The sequence below is a fragment of the Colias philodice genome, chromosome 20, assembly GCF_061535455.1.
Source record: "Colias philodice isolate Cphi_HAF_F1 chromosome 20, ilColPhil1 Martin Lab GWU primary, whole genome shotgun sequence".
Classification (NCBI taxonomy): domain Eukaryota; kingdom Metazoa; phylum Arthropoda; class Insecta; order Lepidoptera; family Pieridae; genus Colias; species Colias philodice.
Genome location: NC_143105.1, coordinates 2821799 through 2842457, shown reverse-complemented (window position 1 = coordinate 2842457; position 20659 = coordinate 2821799). Strand labels below are relative to the sequence as shown.

The following is a 20659-nucleotide window of genomic DNA, read 5'->3' as shown; positions in this document are numbered from 1 at the left end:
CGGACAAACTGACAAACTTATTACGACTTTGTTAGCCCTTATCTTATCTATAATTGAACTAGTTTCTGTCCAAACCTTTGTCAAACTAACGCCGGTGGTGTTGGGATTTAATAAACAGTTTATGACTTGTATATTGTGATTAAATTATTTATTTTGTGTGGAAGAAATATTACACAAAGTGAATACAAAGGTATGTACCTAGAATCTGGATACATGTATTTTTGTATAGGTACAACTAGTAGTTTAATATTAATATGATTATTTATGCTTATTTGGGAAAAAATCAAGTGATTTGTGTATAAACAATTAGGTAGTATTTGTAGACAACACATTAGTTATTCCCTTGCTAACAAGAATTTGTAGGTGTGAGCAAAAATATTAATATTAATCAAATAAGCAGTGCCTACAAATACCTATTATTTTATTCAATACCGAAAATATTCTTCTATTATAAACTGTAAGTAATAGCTGTTGTAATCGTGTTTGGTTACCTTCGAAAATGTGAGTATTTACATATTTTCAACATTATTTTATTCTACATATTTAGTTAGCGCTATCTCTGAATCACTGAATGTATTATGGAAACTAAAAAACTTTCAGTTCGATCATTTAGTTTCAGCGCCATCTATCAAATACTAGTTACAACTTTAGATATTGTTAACGCTCTCGTTACTGAAGTTTAGTTTGCTACAGAATAGGTGAAATAGGTTATAGTAATTTAATATGTTACAGACAGATGGCACTTTTTTAAATTAGAATTTTGCTAATCATCAAAATATTATTACATTTTTAATATTATTTTAAATTTTTAGCTGCCCCAGCAGACGTGGTTCTGTCCCTTTTTTGTGGTTTCCATAAGAACCTTCCTTGTACCTTAACAAAAACATTAAATAAAATAGCCAAATTGGTCAAGTATTTCTAGAATTTTATGCTTAGCAACCACATTCGATAAACAAGATGACCCGGTGAACTTTTTATCAGCTACATAATTGCGTACATTATTTGTCAAAGTTACTAATTGTCATTATTTATTTTTTTATGTTACAAGCTGTTTCTACCTTCCCTGGAATATAACACACAGTTCTAAACCACTATAACCTAAAGCAGCTCAACTGTTTGAGAGTTTTAGGAGTACAAACAAACAACATAATTTTATTTTATTCTTTAAGTAAATTAAGAGCAAACTAAGAAACAATGTCGTATCATAATAATGCTGGCGCTACACATTGGCTTCAAAGTTTGAGCAAACATTTGTACAAACTTTGAAGTGAAAACTTTGACGCAAACACGATTACAAATATGCCTGCTAGACTTGTTTTCAAATGTTTTACGGCACAGTTATTGCAAAGATGGCTGATAGATTGGAAGACGATTTTGTATATTATATTGTATATTATATGGCTATTTCTCTTTCTTCTTAGTTCATCTACCGTAAACGGTAGTGATAAATTATTTTTTATTCGGACCCATGCGTCGTTTACAACGTTACGGTTTTTGTGGTCTTTGTTTTTTGGATCCCATATGGAGGGTTCCGCTTCAAGTAGCTGAAGAAATTCGATAACTACATCATTACTCCACTCCATTATGACACTCAAAATATACACAGACAACTGCTCCGGTCAGCGGCGCGCGCGTTACTAAGCATTGCAACAAGTGTGGCAGGGCGCACAAACTTTGAAGCAACTTTGAAGTTTGATTACTTTGATGTTCGCAGAAAAACCGACTCGACTCGGCAAACTTCAAATATGTACCGCAAATACCTACAAAGTCGCGAAGTGTGGCACTGACATTTGCCTATTTGTTCAAAGTTTGAACACATATTTGAAGTTTGCCGAGTCGAGTCGGTTTTTCTGCGAACATCAAAGTAATCAAACTTCAAAGTTGCTTCAAAGTTTGTGCGCCCTGCCACACTTGTTGCAATGCTTAGTAACGCGCGCGCCGCTGACCGGAGCAGTTGTGTGTGTATATTTTGAGTGTCATAATGGAGTGGAGTAATGATGTAGTTATCGAATTTCTTCAGCTACTTGAAGCGGAACCCTCCATATGGGATCCAAAAAACAAAGACCACAAAAACCGTAACGTTGTAAACGACGCATGGGTCCGAATAAAAAATAATTTATCACTACCGTTTACGGTAGATGAACTAAGAAGAAAGAGAAATAGCCTTCTAACCCAGTATAGGGATAATTTAAAAAAAATTAAAGAGACAACAAAAACGGGCTCGGGGGAAGAATGAAACCAAAAATTGAACGCACTCAAATAAAACAGATTGACGGCGTCCACAAAATCGTCTTCCGATCTATCAGCCATCTTTGCAATAACTGTGCCGTAAAACATTTGAAAACAAGTCTAGCAGGCATATTTGTAATCGTGTTTGCGTCAAAGTTTTCACTTCAAAGTTTGTACAAATGTTTGCTCAAACTTTGAAGCCAATGTGTAGCGCCAGCATAACAACAACATCGAGAAGATTACCAGTATTAAAATAATAATATAAAAAATAACTGCCGATAAGTTTCAGTTAAATTGTCATCCAGGTTTTAAATTTATGAGGTTTCATTTCAACGGAATCACTGTTTCAGATTAAAAGTGGAATTTATTGCACTTGAACACAATTTCGTTAAAATATTAAGTTCGATGTTCTTGCGTAGGCGATTTTTTAAATTATGCAGCCATGAGCCATCACGAATAAATTATGATAGTTAAATATAATTAAATTATATATAATTATAATATAATTTCACGATTTTGTGACATAATTTTTTTTTCTCTATAATTGAAATGACCTTTACCTTCGTTATTATTGAAAGTTAATAATATTGTTTTTCAAACTCAAACTCAAACTCAAACATTTATTCATTCAATTAGACTTCTTATAGAAGCACTTTTGAAACGTCATTACATATTTTAAAATTTACCACCGATTCGGAAAGCAGTATCTACGGAGAAGAACCGGCAAGAAACTCCATAATGTCAGTTTTACAATTTTACAAAATACATATGTAACATCATATATTATAATAACATGCCAAAGAACTGTCCTGTGGTTTTTTCGCGACAACCCTCCATGGGTTTTTATCGTTTTTGTTTTGTTACACGGTAGGTATATAATTTCCACAAATATGATTCTGCAGTTTTTTGCGTAATAGCACAGATTACTAAATAAGTAAATAGTAACTTGGTAGTAGAGCTTGGTAATAAAAATATAATAGTTACCTACTTGGTAAAGAGGTAATAGAGCAATAAAAATTTACCTATGCATAGGTAATTAATAATTATATTATTTTATGTGTGTTTAGATAATACATATTTGGGTTTTATTTAGTGATATTTTTAAATAAAGCACACAAATGTTACAATGTTATTATTGAACGTTAATTAGACTATTATTAAAAACCAATAACACATATATCAAACTCGTCCTGAAATATTTAAACCGTCATTTTACAACGTTCATAATTCTTATATAATTGGAGTACAAACAGTTACTCGATAGTTTTCATGTCCTAACGATTGGTTGTCGTGTGACCAATATTTATCTGTCAATTATAATTGAAACCATTTGTAACACCATTGATGTACGAAGTTTCATAGGAATATAACTTTTTTTTTCATATCATTTATCAAACTAACTGCGCTCCGCGATTTCACCCGCGTGGCTCCGCTCCTGTTGGTCTTAGCGTGAACAAAAAGCTTAAATCACATGGAAAGCTTGATTTAACAAAAAGCTCAAATGATATCGAAAGATTTATTAAACAAAAAGCTCAAATGATATCGAAGTATTTATTAAACAAAAAGCTCAAATCACATGGAAAGCTTAATTTAACAAAAAGCTCAAATCACATGGAAAGCTTGATGTAACAAGAAGCTCAAATGATATCGAAGCATTTATTAAACAAACACTAGATATACAAAACAGTTGATCAGAATTGTTATAGAAATGAAATGTGGAATTTTTTACAGAACGAAATCAGAATGAAGTCTGGATAAGCACATATTAAGCTTCTTTTTACCTGGGTATCAAACGAGTGACGTCACAGACTCTTTCCAACGTGTTTTTTATACCAAACTTTCAAAATGATTTGACGGATGTATATTAAATTTGAATTAAATGTAATGTGATTTTTTTTTATTCTTTAAACTGATAAGGGTTATCATATAAATAACAAGCAAAAGTTATTTGTCACAAATAAACGTTTACCTAATACCGTTTACCGGTTCGGCTTATTCATTGTAAGGTCAAATCATGTCAATTTTTATCTAAAAATATGACTGTCGTGATTATAAGTTTAATATCATTGTACAATACTGGGACGATTTTGTATTGTCACTTTGATACGACAATAATTAATATATTTATTTATTTATTTATTTATAACACTTCATTGTACAAAACAATATAGGAAAATTGGTACAAATTAGTGAGGTACAAAAATTTTGCACAATAGGCGGCCTTATTGCTACACAGCAATCTCTGCCAGGCAACCTGGTAGGAAAGGAAATGTGAGAAGAATAAGGATAGCGCAAAAAAGAAATAAAAGAAAGAATATATTTTAAAAAAAATGCCTACATACTACATAAACTACATATACTGTACATAGATACCACATAGTTATATAAATATACTTGTATTATACACTACACAAACTACAATATATATATATAACAATATATACAAAAATTATAATTATACATAAATAATTATTACTAATACAACTATTGCATGGCTAGATAATGAGCTTTCAATAGGGACTTAAAAGAACTAAGCGTTTGTGCACGTCGGATACTTTCCGGCAAGGCGTTCCAGAGCTGAATGGCACGAACAGTAAACGAGTTGTCATAAAAGTTTGACCGATGGACAGGAGTACATAATAATAAAAGGTTGGAAGAACGAAGAGTGAGAGTGTGAGTAGAGCTAAGATAGTTAAAGTTGTTTTTTAAATAGGACGGTGTTTTAGGATGAAATAAAATACAATACAGGAGATGAAGAATGTGAGTATTCCGGCGGAAGCGAACGGGGAGCCAGTTTAATTTTGTTCTAAACTCAGAAATATGATCAAATTTACGTAATCCATAAATAAATCGTATACAAAAATTTTGAAGCTTCTCAAGGGTGTCTAGTTGGTATTCATGGAGATCTGGATAGGATGAATCGGCAAAATCAAGGAGAGGAAGGAGTAAAGAATGAGCTAACGTAATTTTCGTAGCGATCGGTAAAAAGTTTCGTAAACGCCGTAGCGAGAACGCCGATGAGAAAACCCTTTTACGGACTTGTTTTATTTGCTCATCCCACGAAAAAGTTTGGTCAAGTGTCAAACCAAGATTTTTTACTTGTGTGCTATATGGTATGGATACACCATCAACAACGATACTTGGTAAATCGGCCCAGTCGATTTTTGATACGAGCTGCCTGCTTCCGAAAATAATAGCTTTTGTTTTAATTGGGTTAACTGTTAAACCGTAATATTTACTCCATGAGACGATTGCCGCAAGATCAGCGTTTACTTGAAAAATCGCTTCAGGTAGTTCGAGTAGTGATGCGTGTTTATATAATTGGAAATCGTCTGCATACATATGGTAGGGTGACTCAATATTTTTGGAAATGGTGTTAATAAAAATGGAGAAAAGGAGGGGAGAGAGAACGCCGCCTTGAGGAACGCCAGCAGTAACATTGCACCAAGATGAGGAAATCTCCTCAATCTGTATACGTTGCCGACGTCCCCTTAAGTAGCTATGTACCCAATCGATAGCCGATGCAGATAAATTAAGGGACCGCAGTAAAGCCAGCAATATGTCGTGATCGACCGTATTGAAAGCGTTACTAAAGTCCAGCAACGTTAGAATTGTGAGCTGCTTATTGTCAAAACCTCGCCGGATGTCGTCAGTGATTTTGATAAGTGCAGTGGTCGTACTGTGACCGGGACGGAAACCGGATTGGAAAGGATTAAGGAGATTATTGGAGTTAAGGAAAATACTCAATTGCTCTTGAACCAGTCGTTCGAGAACCTTAGAGAGAAATGGAAGGATGGCAATGGGTCGGTAATCAGATGTAGTGGAAGGGTTAGGAATTTTTGGGAGAGGTATAATGTGAGCACTTTTCCAATCATCAGGAAATATGCCAGATGCAATGGAAAAATTTAGGATATGTGTGATAGTAGGATTGATTATAGGGAGGATTGGAATGATCATGTTCCGACCAATGCAGTCACTACCGACGGCCTTTGAAGTGATTGACAATATGCTTTTCTTAACACTACACTCGGTAAAACGATTGAATACAAAAGGAGGAAAGCTGGGATGGGGTAGGTTATTTAGGTAGGATAGTGTATTAGATTTAAGGGTAGGATGGAAATCTGAGGGAGGATTGGAAAAATGGGAATTGAGGACATTGGCCTGGGTTGATTTAAGACAAGGATTTTGTTGGGATCTGCCAATTCCAAGGGATCTGAGGAATTTCCAAGTTTTAGAACGATCACCATTGTCAACCGACTTAGATATATAAAGTCGTTGAGCATCCCTACACAAGGTATTGCAGCGGTTTCGAATTCGATTAAATTTAGTAAATATAAATATAGTAAATATTTTTTTATTTATTACTTTTAATCATCGAGAAGATAATAAAAACAAACATTCATCAATACCATTCATATTATTATAGTGATTTTTATTATTTTTCTTGAAAATAAAGCTTTTTTGTAAAAAAAATATTTACCGTTGGTTTCTACATTTCCTTATCTATTTTTTTGGTAAAAAAAGACATCGAAGTCGGCTCTATATTGCCAAAAAAATTTAAAAACCTTTCAGAAACCAAGACCAGAATTTGTTTTTTCTTTTTTAAATTTCATGTACTTACTGTAACTTTATAAAAAAAGAATAATTCACAACACGTTCTATATATCATAATATTAGTCATATTTTACGTAAAAACTACAAATACAGTTCATCTCGTATTCAAACTGTAACATACAAAACGAAAAATCATTGGCCAGTCACAAAAAAAACCTTTATTTACATTATACTATAATATAATTTTGCTCAACTTTATGACTTGCATTATTCCAAACATATACGATAAACTACCATATACATATGTATATGTGTTATACTGAACTTGTTTTGATCAAACATACCGTGTCCACAATCTATTTATTTATCGGTGGCCTTGTAACGCAGTCAGTGATCAAATACAATTTTAACGTGCTACAGTGTTGGTGTGTCTGACGGTATGTCGTTTTTTAGTATGGTTATTTTAAAACTCTTGATGCTTTTTAGTGGAAAAATTTAGTGTATTGTGTAGATTTTTATATAAGTAATTAAGTAGTATGTATTTGTGTGTGATTAGATTTATATCTGTTAGGTTAGGTTATTTAAACGTTTTATATAATTTGTGTATATAATCAAATATTCATTGACGTAGTAGTTATTTAAATTGAAAATTAATTTGTTTTTCATTATAATTTTTTGACGTTTATATGCTATTTCTAAACACTGAAACCGGCAAGCACCTACCTAATTGTTTAAATATTTGAGATCAAAACAGGTTTTTTGTTTATAGGTTATGTTACAAATGCTTGGGATAATTAAGTATTTTATTGACTGATCTGATGATTGCATAATTTATTATAATGAATATCTTTAAAATAATTTGATTTCAATACTAAGTAATTTCAATACTAACCACTATTAACCGGTAACCAAATCTGCCGGTTATCATTATTATGTAAGGCTGTTGTTACATAAAATATACGTGCAAACAAGCAGTATTAAGGCTGCAGTCTAGTAAAATTGCGTTTTCAACAAGTTATTTGACAATTTTTTCCCGGCTAATGAAATGATAAACTGAATTTTTTTTTCTTGTTTATCAATTAGTGTTATATACGCAATGCGCGTGAATTTTTTCACATTTATAAAGTTACTTTATTTTACCTTAATCAGGCCTTCAAGATAAGTCTCTTTCTCCCAAAGACATTTCGAGCTAAGTTTGTGCACTCACTACGTTGCAACCGATTACAATTTACACAATCTGATCAGCACATTATTATCCTTATATAGTCGTTATTAAAAACTGCTGAATACAATTGCCGAAAAACTTATGATTTTCTTAATTAGAACGTTATAAATTCATTAAATTTCCCATTTTTTGCCTTACAAAATCTATTGATAAATACTGCTAAAAGTTATTTTTTCCATTAATTTATTCGAGTTGGTTGAAGACCAATGAGTATTAATCCTTTAAAAAATTTTTTTTTTGAATTTTGATAATTCTTTAAATATTAAAAAATATTTAAAATAATTAGGAAAAGTCCTAGCGAATTTCTTTAGTCGCGCTCCTTGGGCCGGAGCGTTCTGACGTGTGCTCTACGCTCGATTTTCCTTCATACCGAAGTGAAAGTTGCTCTACTTCATTAAATTTAATATTTTTGTTAATTGATTATTTTTATCTTAGTTTTGTGCAAATATTCGTATTTTTAAACATTTGATTTCGATATGGAAAATAAACGAAAAAAATACGCGTGTAACTACTTGAAAAAAAATTATCTTCGAACATAAAGTTAATGAAACCAAATAGATTGCAAAGGTGATTGGCAACAATTTCTTTATTAAAGTGAAACTTTTATTACATCGTCTCAAACTTTTTGGTCTGTGTAGCGCATGTCGCGTGTATCGCGGCTGCCGAGTAGGTATACCTACTCGGCAGCCGACCGACACGCGACATGCGCTACACAAAGCAGTGTTCGGAACCGTTCGAACAGTTTCACTTTTACTGTGGTTTCATAAAACCACACAACATTTTTTTTACGGGGTGTCAGTAAAGGGATGTAGGTATATTTCTTTAAAACTAAAGTAAGCTCATAAATTTTCTTATAATATAATTTTTTTGAAGTTCCAATAATGTTTATTTTTCGTTTGAGAAATACGAAATATAATATAAACTTGTATTGAGAACTTGAACTTCCCAAGTTCATCCGGGGAAATCCCCATACGGGGAAAATGATTTGTTTACTCCAAAATTGATCCGAGGTGTTTTAATTTTTTCTTCTAGTCATTTTCAACGTAGCGGCATGTTGTTTGATTATTAATTTTGTAACTTAAATACAGGATGTTGGTTTTATATTCTGATCTTACAGACGCGCTGACAAATTTAGTACGCCATTTCTAGTTTAGTCTACCAACTCTAAGTACCAATATTAAAACGAATGGATTATCATCACATCATCAAAACTCAGATGTAATGGAAGATCACAATAACATAGAAAATTCAGTGGGTGTTGAGAACTAAACAAACAGAAGTAACAGAGACGCGAAGAATAAAAAAAGAGGACGAAAACGATAATTCGTTGATGCTTTCCCTTTTCGACGTATTGTTAGGGTACATCACCAATCTGCAAAAAACAAAACTGATGATTCCCAATTGCTGATTAAAAATGAAAAACAAATAATCGACAACAGTGGTGAAAATTTGCTGATCACAATGAAACATCCTTCAGTGGTAGCAGATTTACTCATTTAAAATGTATCGGTGAACAGCGTAAAGGAGAGGAGGACAGGAAAACATTATGAATGTGGATGGTGGATTGTATACAGGGTGTAATCGATAAGTATGTGCAGGCGATTATGACGTTATTATTGCAGGTATCAAAAAACTTAAAACTGATATCGAAATTACTTTACCTAATGAGCAAAATGACAATAATAACTTTTTAAAAGTATAACGAGAAATATCTAAAAAATTTACTTTATACACTCCCATATCAAAAAGGGAAAATGGGACTAGTAGAAGTTAAATGTCTAATTCCGGCAAAAGACATGAATGCGGAAGATGCGGTTAAAAAAAATTTAATATTTGAAATACAATGCAAAAAATAACACTTTTGTCATAGATAAGAATCATGACTATTTTTTCTAAATTCAGGGACAACTAAACGTTGCAGAAGCAGAAGTCTGCTTATTTGCTGTTTGGACTGGAGTGAATCATTCGTTAAAAATAGAATATATAAAAAAGTATGTAACGTTTAGGCAAAATAAAATGATGGACCATTATCAAGATTTTACATAAATTGCCTACTGTCAGAATTGATTGATTCGAGACTTCAGCATTCGATGCCATCAAGGACCCATCCTATATCATTCAAGCGATTGAAAAAAAAGAGATAAATCCAGTGCAACCGATAAAGCATCAGAATGCTAGCAAAAGATTTATTAGGTTTATAAATATAAATCTATATATTATACATAATATAATAAATCTGTAGAAGACGCGAAGACTGACATACGCGCGGATGGAGTCGCGGGCGGAAGCTAGTCAGAAATAAATATCTTTTGTTTTCATATTTTGCGTATTTTTCTATTTTATAATTTTTTAACACAAACATTACATTTTTTTATTATATACAAAATTTGTTTATCCGTTTTATTAGTTAAACTGAACAACTTTCACTAAGAAACTTAGGTCGAAAAAAATGTATAGAGTTATGCATTTTGTATGGAAAGCTTATTTTTTTTATATTTCGTCCAAATTTCTTTGTAAAAGTTGATCAGCTATATAAACATGAAGTTGAAGATATCAATAGAAAGTATTCGCAAATCTTGTGTACTGATAAAAAAAATCACCCGGTGTAATTTTCACGAAAATTGTTTCAAATTGTCATTTTTGGTACTTATTACGAATATTAAATTATACGAATGATTTAATTTTTAAAAATTAAGTGGAGCAACTTTCCCTTAGTACATTTGTATTATTTACATATAGGATGACAGGATGCATTTGTTTGCACTACTAGACCAAGCCCTTAAATACTAATAATTTACCTAATATCTAAAGAAACCTGTATCTACTTCGAATCTCTGCTATTTTGAATGTTAATGATCATGAGACTATTAAAAATACCATTTCATTCCATTCAAACAGGTAAAAAATAAATTCAATGGATTACCACGTCTTATAAGTTATAAACGAGTTCCGATTCTATTCGGCGCATTGGTTTTTACGTGATGCGCTTACAAACATACAGACAGCGACGTATTATAATTTTTTTTCAATGTCTTATCTCACTCTTATGAAAACTCTATATTATATTGTAAACTCATAATCGATATTAATGTAGGTACAAAATATATCTACTCGTTGGGTAGGTAATATAACAAATGGCTTTTTATAAATAAAATTTTATATTTTGTTCACTTATTCACTTTGGCTTTTACTGTGAAGTGTGAACAATTTATCATTTCCCGAGAAGCACTCCATTTTCATTTTAAATAATAATAGACTACAAGCCCGCATATGAAAAAAATATGGGTCAAATGAACCACCAGGGGTCATATCTAGAACGAAAGAAGAGCAAAAAATAATAAGATTCATCACTATGCCGTCACTTGTAAGCTGTCCAACTGAGTGCAGATGAGAATTGAAAAGTACAGGTAGACTCGGTAAATTTTGGTCATATATTTTTGTACGGCATTCTTAACCATCGATAGATCCATTAAAAATAATAAGAAACCGCTCAGTGCCGTACAAAAATGGTGGTCCACCAAGTCGGAATTTTTATTTAATTTCCGAGAGTTACCGGGGGTAAATTTGGTCATTTGACCATGTACGGCATCTGTGTCATACTATTGCTATACTGCTTTTAATCCATTATTCCGCAACGCCGTACAAAAATCATGGGGACAAGGGGAAAAAATCGAGAGTTGCAATCCCCTCTCTTTCCCCACTCCAGGGGGTCATTTGACTAAGTACGGCTTCGGTTCCAAAACATTATCTAGCACTCAAAAGTACTATTAAAAGCAATGCCGTCAAAAAATAATTGTTCTTTTAAATGTATACCAATAATCATCTTAATTTCATCGAATTCTTGATATAAAGAGCTGTAAGGTCATTTGACCCTGTACGGGAACTTTTTTTTTAACATGATATTGTAAAATTCAATTGTTGTATAGTATTGCCGTTCAAAAGAAACCGTTCTAAAAAAAGTTATAGAGAAATGCAAAACCAGAAATTTTGTTAAAGTTTAAACATCGTAGATTAATGAAATATAATAGTTTTCTACACTTTATTCGTTGTTTTAAATAGTATTAACATAGATAAATTAGGAAAAAACGATGCCGTACATTTTTGTGCAGACCACATCTTTTAGGCTGATGAAAGCGACGAAAGCTACAATTTTAAGGGTGCTTTATGGCCATTTGATACAGTACGGCATTAACATATTTTTACCCAACTACGGCAAAGCAAAAGGAGGGTTATGGTTTTGACAGGTCATGTATGTATGTTCATCTATTCCCTCGTAACTTCTAAACTACTTATCAGAATTCGACAAATGACATACCATTAGAAGCGTCTGAATTGTTCACTGGATAACCAGCGACCAGCTAGCTAAAGGCTATAGGGGTTTCACAAAATCTAATGTGGCGCCCTCTAGCGGACAAAACATACAGAGTAAAAAAATAAAGTTAAGATAAATATGCCTTGTTTGGTATCATTTGAAAGCGCTTTACTTGTACATTTTGAATATGTATATATTACTAGCATTTGCTTGTGACTTTACCTGTATTCATGGGCTGATTGCATATAATTCACATCTTTTCGTTCATAGCTTTTTTATTAGTTCATCAATTTAACGGAGTCCATTCCACTTGACTCCGACTTTCCAAGGTGATAATTAACCACCTCGAGCTTCTTAATATTAATGTATATTTATATTTTATTATCAAAATATAAAGCAAACATTTCGTTATATGGATTTTTTCTTTTTCAGATTTTTCCCCTTTGAACCAACGAAAATGTACGGCACATGAAAAAATATTATCTATGCATAAAATACTTTAAAAATAAATTTATTTCGTGTTGTGTCAAATGACCCCCTGGAGTGGGGAAAGAGAGGGGATTACAACTCTCGATTTTTTCCCCTTGTCCCCATGATTTTTGTACGGCGTTGCGGAATAATGGATTAAAAGCAGTATAGCAATAGTATGACACAGATGCCGTACATGGTCAAATGACCAAATTTACCCCCGGTAACTCTCGGAAATTAAATAAAAATTCCGACTTGGTGGACCAACATTTTTGTACGGCACTGAGCGGTTTCTTATTATTTTTAATGGATCTATCGATGGTTAAGAATGCCGTACAAAAATATATGACCAAAATTTACCGAGTCTACCTGTACTTTTCAATTCTCATCTGCACTCAGTTGGACAGCTTACAAGTGACGGCATAGTGATGAATCTTATTATTTTTTGCTCTTCTTTCGTACTAGATATGTCCCGTGGTGGTTCATTTGACCCATATTTTTTTCATATGCGGGCTTGTAGTCTATAATATATTCACATCATTTGTATTGTCTAAACATTTTTAACTTAAACATGCAAAAGGTACCTAAATCGTTTTTGATTCAAATTTGTTAAACAGATAGCAATTAACTCACGCACTTTAATAATTATAACTGAGCCGTAAAATAAAGGAATAATTAATGTCATAAATCATAATATTATTAAAGCTTTTGTATAATAAATCATGTTAAAATTGCAATGTAATTACAGGAAGTTATCATTGCATGTGATGATTTGTAGCTACTTAAAAAACTATTAAGACCTTACGGCATGTTTATTATTGACCGACTCATAAAAAGAGGTCCTGAATATTCGACGAATAGCTGTTGTAGTACTAAAGATAAACCTAAACTTCTTTTGCGTCACTATTTATTTTTGAGGTTTAACGCAGTTCATACCTAGGCGACAACTTTTCGTACAATTTAAACTACCTAGGTATACCTACATATCATATATATAGATTCGAAATCCCAGAATAAATAACTAACGTTAGTTACCTTTTCTCGAGTGAAACCGCATGTTCCAGCTAGTTAATTATAACCGCTTTAACATTGCATAATATGGAGCGTAAACAGACGGAGCACGGAGCATCTTAACATAATATTATTACAGTTACGCTAAAATATTCAAAGTGCTAGTCACTTAGTATCTAGGAATTCCAAGCAAGGTTACAGTTAACACAGGCTCTAATCTTACCCTTAGATGAAGGTAATTAAGCTTCTAAATATATATTAAGATGCAGGATAACGCAAGGCATTAATTGTATTTTAACGATGTTTAAAATGAATATGTTTGCGTGGTTTAACAGATTTTAGATAGGATTTTTAATGGGACCTTTAACGTTTGTATTCGAACATTTAAGCTAACATTCAAGCTATCGGTCCGGTGCCTCATTCGCTTAGGTAGATATTCATTGGTCGTGGACGATTTCTAAGAGTACCCGCGGCCCCGGCTAACTGCGCGGCTCGACGGAACACAGTGGGGTTTTAGTCGGTAAGAATCCGACATAACCCTTGGCTCCATCCCCGGGGGCCGTGGGTATCTTTGGAAGATTTCCCCACTATAAAAAAAAAAAGTAGATATTCATTGATGAAATACTTATGTTATAACTCTACCATTATTCGTTCGTGGGTAGTCACCATCTAAAGTCGCAGTATCTATTTATTAAAAAAATGTCTCTATCTGGACGGGAGGTAGATCACCAACTTGACTATAAAGGAATTCGATCAGTGAAACGGACGTTATTTAGGAAGTTTTTCACAGATAATATTTATATCAATAGTTAGTTTCTGAACCTATAGATATGTTTTGATTAAATCTTATCTGCCAGTAAAATGGCAAATAATCTATGAAAATTCAAGTCATTTGTGTTTAAGAGGCTATTTAAGTAAACAAAATTGACAAGATATCTGTTACTTTATAAAATTAACCCTGAGACTTGAACTTATTACGTATTGATTGAATACAGAAGGTGGTTAGACGTAATTGCGTATACATAAGGTATGGTCTGACGCCTGATACGTAGCAAGAGATAATTATATCAGCTGTTAGATTACGTATATACTAATATTATAAAGCTGAAGGGTTTGTTTGTTTGTACGCTAATCTCGGGAACTACTGGTCCGATTTAAAAAAATTCTTTCGGTGTTTATTGCCCATTCATCTAGGAAGGCTATAGGCTATATTATATCATCTCGCTAAGACAAACAGAAGCGGAGCACTGCGGGTAAAACCGCGGAGCACAGCTAGTATGTTATATACTCACACAAAGACAAAGAAGATAATATTGTACTATCAATAACAAAAAGTGATTGCTATTGATAGGGAAAAAGAACAAGGGTATCTTTAATCGTCTAATCTTATAATTTAATACACATTGATCTTATCTATTGGATAAATGATCATATTTCATCCTCATTTCTTGTGTAGTACGGTGTCCCCATATGGGGACGGAAAATTCAAATTTTTGAGGATTTTTCAAAATTACCTACTAATTACTGATAACAACGGGTTGGTTACGGTAAACGATCAAATAATAATATCTTATGAAAAAATTAAATATAATTGTCTGTCAATAATAAGATTATACAATTACCTATTAAAGTGAGAAATTAACACTATCATAGTAGAAGAAATAAAAACATTTTGATACGAAAAATAATACCTAGTCATTGTTTTAATAATTTAGTTTATATGGCAAAAATGTTTTTATTCGGTAATTATTATTTATCTAATCATTTTGTTTGGTCTGTGAAAAGCCATTCATAGATAACATACAATGAGATTATCTATATAATATTATGATAAAATATGTTTTCAGGGACATTAACATACACTTAAAATTTAATAAAATATTCAATTTATTAATATTCAAATTATATATTAATAAAAAGATCTTCAGTTAAAAATGTACACACAATCAATTACTTATAGTACTAGATCCCACCGCAGGATTACTTCGTTCATAGTTTTTTTGATGAAACCAAAATGTTATGTATATTTATAATTAGGAGAATATCTTAGACTATAAATATTATTTCTGGTTTGATTTTACGTCAATATATTTTAAACCATAAAGTCTTTAAACTTAATTTATAATAATTTATGATGATAATAATGACTGATCTGCGCGTAATCATACTCGCAGTGTATGAAACTTAACGATAAAATATATCTATTGGGCTCTCTTCACAGTGGAGAGCGTTGGCTCAATAATAAAAAATGTTGTGTGGTTTTATGAAACCACGGTAAAAGTGAAACTGTTCGAACGGTTCCGAACACTGCCTTGTGCAGCGCATGTCGCATGTCGCGTGTATCGCGGCTGCCGAGTAGGTATACCTACTCGGCAGCCGCGATACACGCGACATGCGCTACACAGACCAAAAAGTTTGAGACGATGTAATAAAAGTTTCACTTTAAAATTATTATAAAATATGCGAATGTTTGTGAGTTCTAACCTTTTTTTTATTTTTTTTATTCACAGATTAAAAATGGTGCTAACATTATACAAGTTGGACGCCAGTCCCCCCGCGCGGGCCGCTATGATGGTCATCGACCTTCTGAATCTACCCGCAAAATTTGTTGACGTGAACCTTCTGGAAAAGGAACATTTGTCGGAAGAGTTTTTGAAAGTTTGTAGAACCTTTTTATTTTACATTTTTCTACCATTACTGAATGTATTCGGTAAATGTAGATTGGAAGACTATAGCTAATTTTTTTTTAATTTTATAATTCTGACCAAACTGATTCCTTCTGTAATAATCATTCTGAGATTATGTCTCAGCTTACCTACGTAATAAATAATTTTAATTTCGATGTTTTAATTTTAAATACTCTACCACACCCCGGACACTCCATACAAAATTATCGTTTTGACAGGCACACTGTAGAGACTGCAAATGTGTGTGTTAACGCTTTATGGTTGGCACATTTGTGACTAGCGTAAAAAAAATCGCGTTTTTCTGATGAAATACATCCGTAAACAGCACAATATCTAACCATTTTCTACGAAAAACTATAATCACAAATCCAAAATAATAAAATTACTTTAAGTCAATTTGATTAATGTTGTCAATCTTCGTTGCGTATCGTCCTTGTAGAAAAATATGGCCCATTTTAATCACGATCGTGCGGGGTGAGGTAAGTGTAAACATTTTGGCGGGAGGCGGAGAGTGTCCGTTCTGTAGCGTTTAGCTACTATTATGTATTCTGTGTACTCTACAAACCCTTTATTTATTTTTTCAGCTGAATCCACAACACACCATTCCAGTTTTAAAAGACGACGACTTTGTCTTGTCTGACAGGTAATTATTATTTATTTATTTTTATCGATAACATTAATTAATATAGGTAAACTCTACCTACATATCTAAATGAAACCCGTTTTCCTTGGTCACGGCATCACTCGTGAACGGGTGGACCGATTTCGATAATTCTTTTTTTATTGAAGTACGGGGATGGTTCTCATGCAGAGAAAACACGAGCGAAGCCGGGGCGGACCGCTAGTATAGTATAAAATACAAACTTAGATCAAAATAATTATTTTGAATAGTAGATTTGTTCTAAAAGACGACAATTCTAACAACCGATTAGATATAAAAATATGTTTATCTGTCATTTCGTTAAATAAAACCGTTGTTAATACGGCATAAAACATACATATATAAAAACTACAGAAAACTTCAAAATGCTACAGATTTGAAAGACCTCTAACTTCTTTTTTTTCAGCCACGCGATTGCCGGTTACCTCGTGTCCAAATACGCAAAGGACGACTCCCTGTACCCCAAGGAACCCAAATTGCGAGCTATTGTCGACCAACGCTTGCATTTTGACAGCGGTATTTTGTTCCCAGCTCTACGGTTCACAGTTGTAAGTATTTTGGTAGCAATAAACATGATATAATATGAGAGCTGTTATCAGCAGTTTCTATGGAAAATCCTATCCTATCCTACTAATATTATAAATGCGAAAGTTTGTGAGGGCGTGTGTGTGTGTTTGTTACTCTTTCACGCAAATTCTACTGAACCGATTACAATGAAATTTAGCACACATATAGAGGGTAACTTGGATTAACACATCGGATAGGTTATCCCGGAAATCCCACGGGAACGGGAACTATGCGGGTTTTCCTTTGAAAACGCGGGCGAAGCCGCGGGCGGAAAACTAGTATATAGTATAGTATATAGTATAGTATATAGTATGTAAATTAGAATGATATTTATTATATTATATTATTATTTGTGGCTTCACCTTGGTCTAAGGGAATTAACAGTAATAGCGATATCTAACAGTATTTTTGTAACTCGTTCAATTAATATTCGACAAAATGTTTAATTACCTAATATTTGCCAAATTATCTTTTTAGCAAATTTAAGACTAAAAAATCAAACTAAGCATGTTTGTTTAATCGCACGAAGTCACGAGCGTAAACTAGTATGTAATAGCATCTAGAGCTGAGTTTGTTTTGAATTAATTAAGTTTGTAACCTAACTAGCATAATATTATTCTATAATAGATTCAGTAGCTATTTATTTTCATAATAACGTACATTATTCTCATAATATGCAATTAACTAACTTTACATAAGTGACACTTATGAGTAGGTACTTTCCAATTAGGTACTTAATTTAAGTTTTACCTCGGGACAAAAACAAAAAAGAGCGTGTGTGTCAGAAGTGAAACTTCTTTGGCAAGATTTAAAGATACCAAATCGGTATTGCAATGGCGCGATCTTAAAATTTTCCTCTCAACGCGCCTTCTTTAGGTTAAGTTTTACTTCAATAAATTATATCTGTGCCAGTCGGTGATAAGATAGCTTGTAAAAATGCTTAAACAAAAAAAAGACGTGTGGCACTCGGGGACTGCCGCGGTAAAGCTATTGCATGCTATGCCTTCAAGCCACACCTCCGAGCCCGTCAGAGTGGGGAGCGTGAGGTTATTTTCGTTACGGAATTTCTGGATTCGGTCCCCGCGCTCAAGGCCCGCGATAGAAGCTATGCAATAGCTTAAAATTCATAAACTAAAATACTTGAACCATATTTCCAGGGCCCAATACTTTTCTTCGGCGCGACCGCATATGCTCAGGAAAACTTGGACAAGATCAAGAGCAGTTACGAGTTCTCCGAAGCCTTCCTCACTAAGAAGTGGATTGCTGGAGACCAGTTCACCATCGCTGATATCTGCTGTTTCGCTTCTCTTAGCTCATCGAATGAGATTCTTCCTGTTGATGCTGACAAGTAAGTTTTGCTTTTGGATTAATTTGAAACTGTATTTAATACTATAAAATAAAAAATATGAATATCATTAAAGACAAAGTCCCGTCAAAGGTAACGTTATTAGTTTTATTACATGATTGCAATTACTCATAATGCGAAGAATTAGAGCATGCTCGACGATAATTTTTTTTTGCCTTGGTTAAAGCTATTTAATTACTTTCACGATTGGTCGTTAACGTAATCTTCTAATTCTACACACCATTGTATAGATAATTTAATAGTGACAAATCTTGTTACTGGTAAAAATTGATTCAAGAAAGTAGAACCGGCAAGATAATATTTAGAAATAGACAAAGAAATCCCATCAAAAACATCCTGTAAAAAACCCAAGTCTCGCAGCTCAGTCTTTCTACCGTCAAAAGTTGTGAGATCCATGTAATACCAAGTCGGTTAATCTATTTAGTGTCTACTTGAAGGACCTTCTGTCTTAAGTTATTACATAAGTTATTATCATGCCAATATTAAAAATATTTAACGTTTTAAACAAATAGATCGACTTGGACATTCCCGTCAATCAACACTTTCTCGCGCAGCAATTGCTTCTCGAGGCTGCTCGCTCTATGCGGACCCGTGTATTCTATAAATATAAATCAATAGCATGTAAACTTCAACCAAAAAAGTTTATTTTTAATAATTTTAATATATTTTCAGATACCCCAACCTGACCGCTTGGTTACAACGTTGTTCTGAACTAGAGGTTTGTAAGAAGAAGAATGAAGCTGGTGCAAAACAATTAGGCGAATTAGTACGAAGCATGTTAGCTTGAAGAGTATCTTAATTTATCACAAACGTTTTATATTTGGAAACATACAGATTCCAAAATCACCTGATAAAATATTTGGAAGTACAAAAGCACCAATAGTTCAGGGTTTGATCAACACAATTAACAAGCAGAGAATCTTAATTTTAAACATCATAATACTTTACATTTGGACGAAAATATTTCGTCCTTACTATCTGATTTTCAAATATTTGGAATTATAAAAGCACTAATAGATTAGAGATTTGTTCAACACTGTTTTTAGGTGTGAAATACATTTTTTTTTAAATACAGAATTATTTATTAAATTTTTACGCTTCTAGCGTTTAATCTCAGCGTAGACTCGCTTCAAGTAAAGACTCTAGTTAGATGTTATTAAGCACAGTCTTTGCTATTCATATTATAACAAAAATGTTTATTATTTAACATAGTACTATGGAATAGACCTTCTAAATACAGTAGACATAACCTTTACAGTAAATTTTAATATCATCACGCACACGTACGAAAAACGTATTGTGAATAATAATAAGTTTATTTATATTATGATTACACCTACGCACACATTACAATAAAGAGATTGATTTGAAACAGGTTGTTTTATTTCAACAATGGTTATACTGATGGAAATTAAGCTAAATTAGTATAATAAGTACCTATTTTATTATATTACTAGCTTCCGCCCGCGGATTCGCCCGCCCTTCGTGGTGTTTTGATAAAAGGTAGCCTATGTTCTTTCTCAGGGTCTAAAGATTGTCTGTGCCAAATTTCATCAAAATCGGTTGAGAGGTTTAAGCG

General features: G+C 32.9%; 1 protein-coding gene and 1 long non-coding RNA gene across 2 annotated transcripts in view; both read left to right on the top strand.

Annotated features, from left to right (window-relative positions):
- Nucleotides 1-20659, top strand: part of LOC149479319 (uncharacterized) — a 267645-nt gene that overhangs the window by 47108 nt on the left and 199878 nt on the right. The window lies entirely within an intron of this gene.
- LOC149479322 (glutathione S-transferase 1-like) lies at nucleotides 7124-20452 on the top strand. Its single transcript, XM_089707969.1, has 6 exons — nucleotides 7124-7220; nucleotides 16310-16457; nucleotides 17071-17129; nucleotides 17554-17695; nucleotides 18872-19062; nucleotides 19753-20452. The coding sequence occupies exons 2-6, from the start codon at nucleotides 16317-16319 to the stop codon at nucleotides 19865-19867; spliced, it is 648 nt and encodes a 215-aa protein (XP_089564095.1). The 5' UTR covers nucleotides 7124-7220; nucleotides 16310-16316; the 3' UTR covers nucleotides 19868-20452.

Excerpts from the sequence above, each read along its gene's own strand:
- LOC149479322 (XM_089707969.1), top strand. The coding sequence starts at position 16,317 with ATGGTGCTAACATTATACAAGTTGGACGCCAGTCCCCCCGCGCGGGCC. Across the intron at positions 16,458-17,070 it reads TGTCGGAAGAGTTTTTGAAA|CTGAATCCACAACACACCAT; the intron begins GTTTGTAGAACC and ends TTATTTTTTCAG. Across the intron at positions 19,063-19,752 it reads CTTCCTGTTGATGCTGACAA|ATACCCCAACCTGACCGCTT; the intron begins GTAAGTTTTGCT and ends ATATATTTTCAG.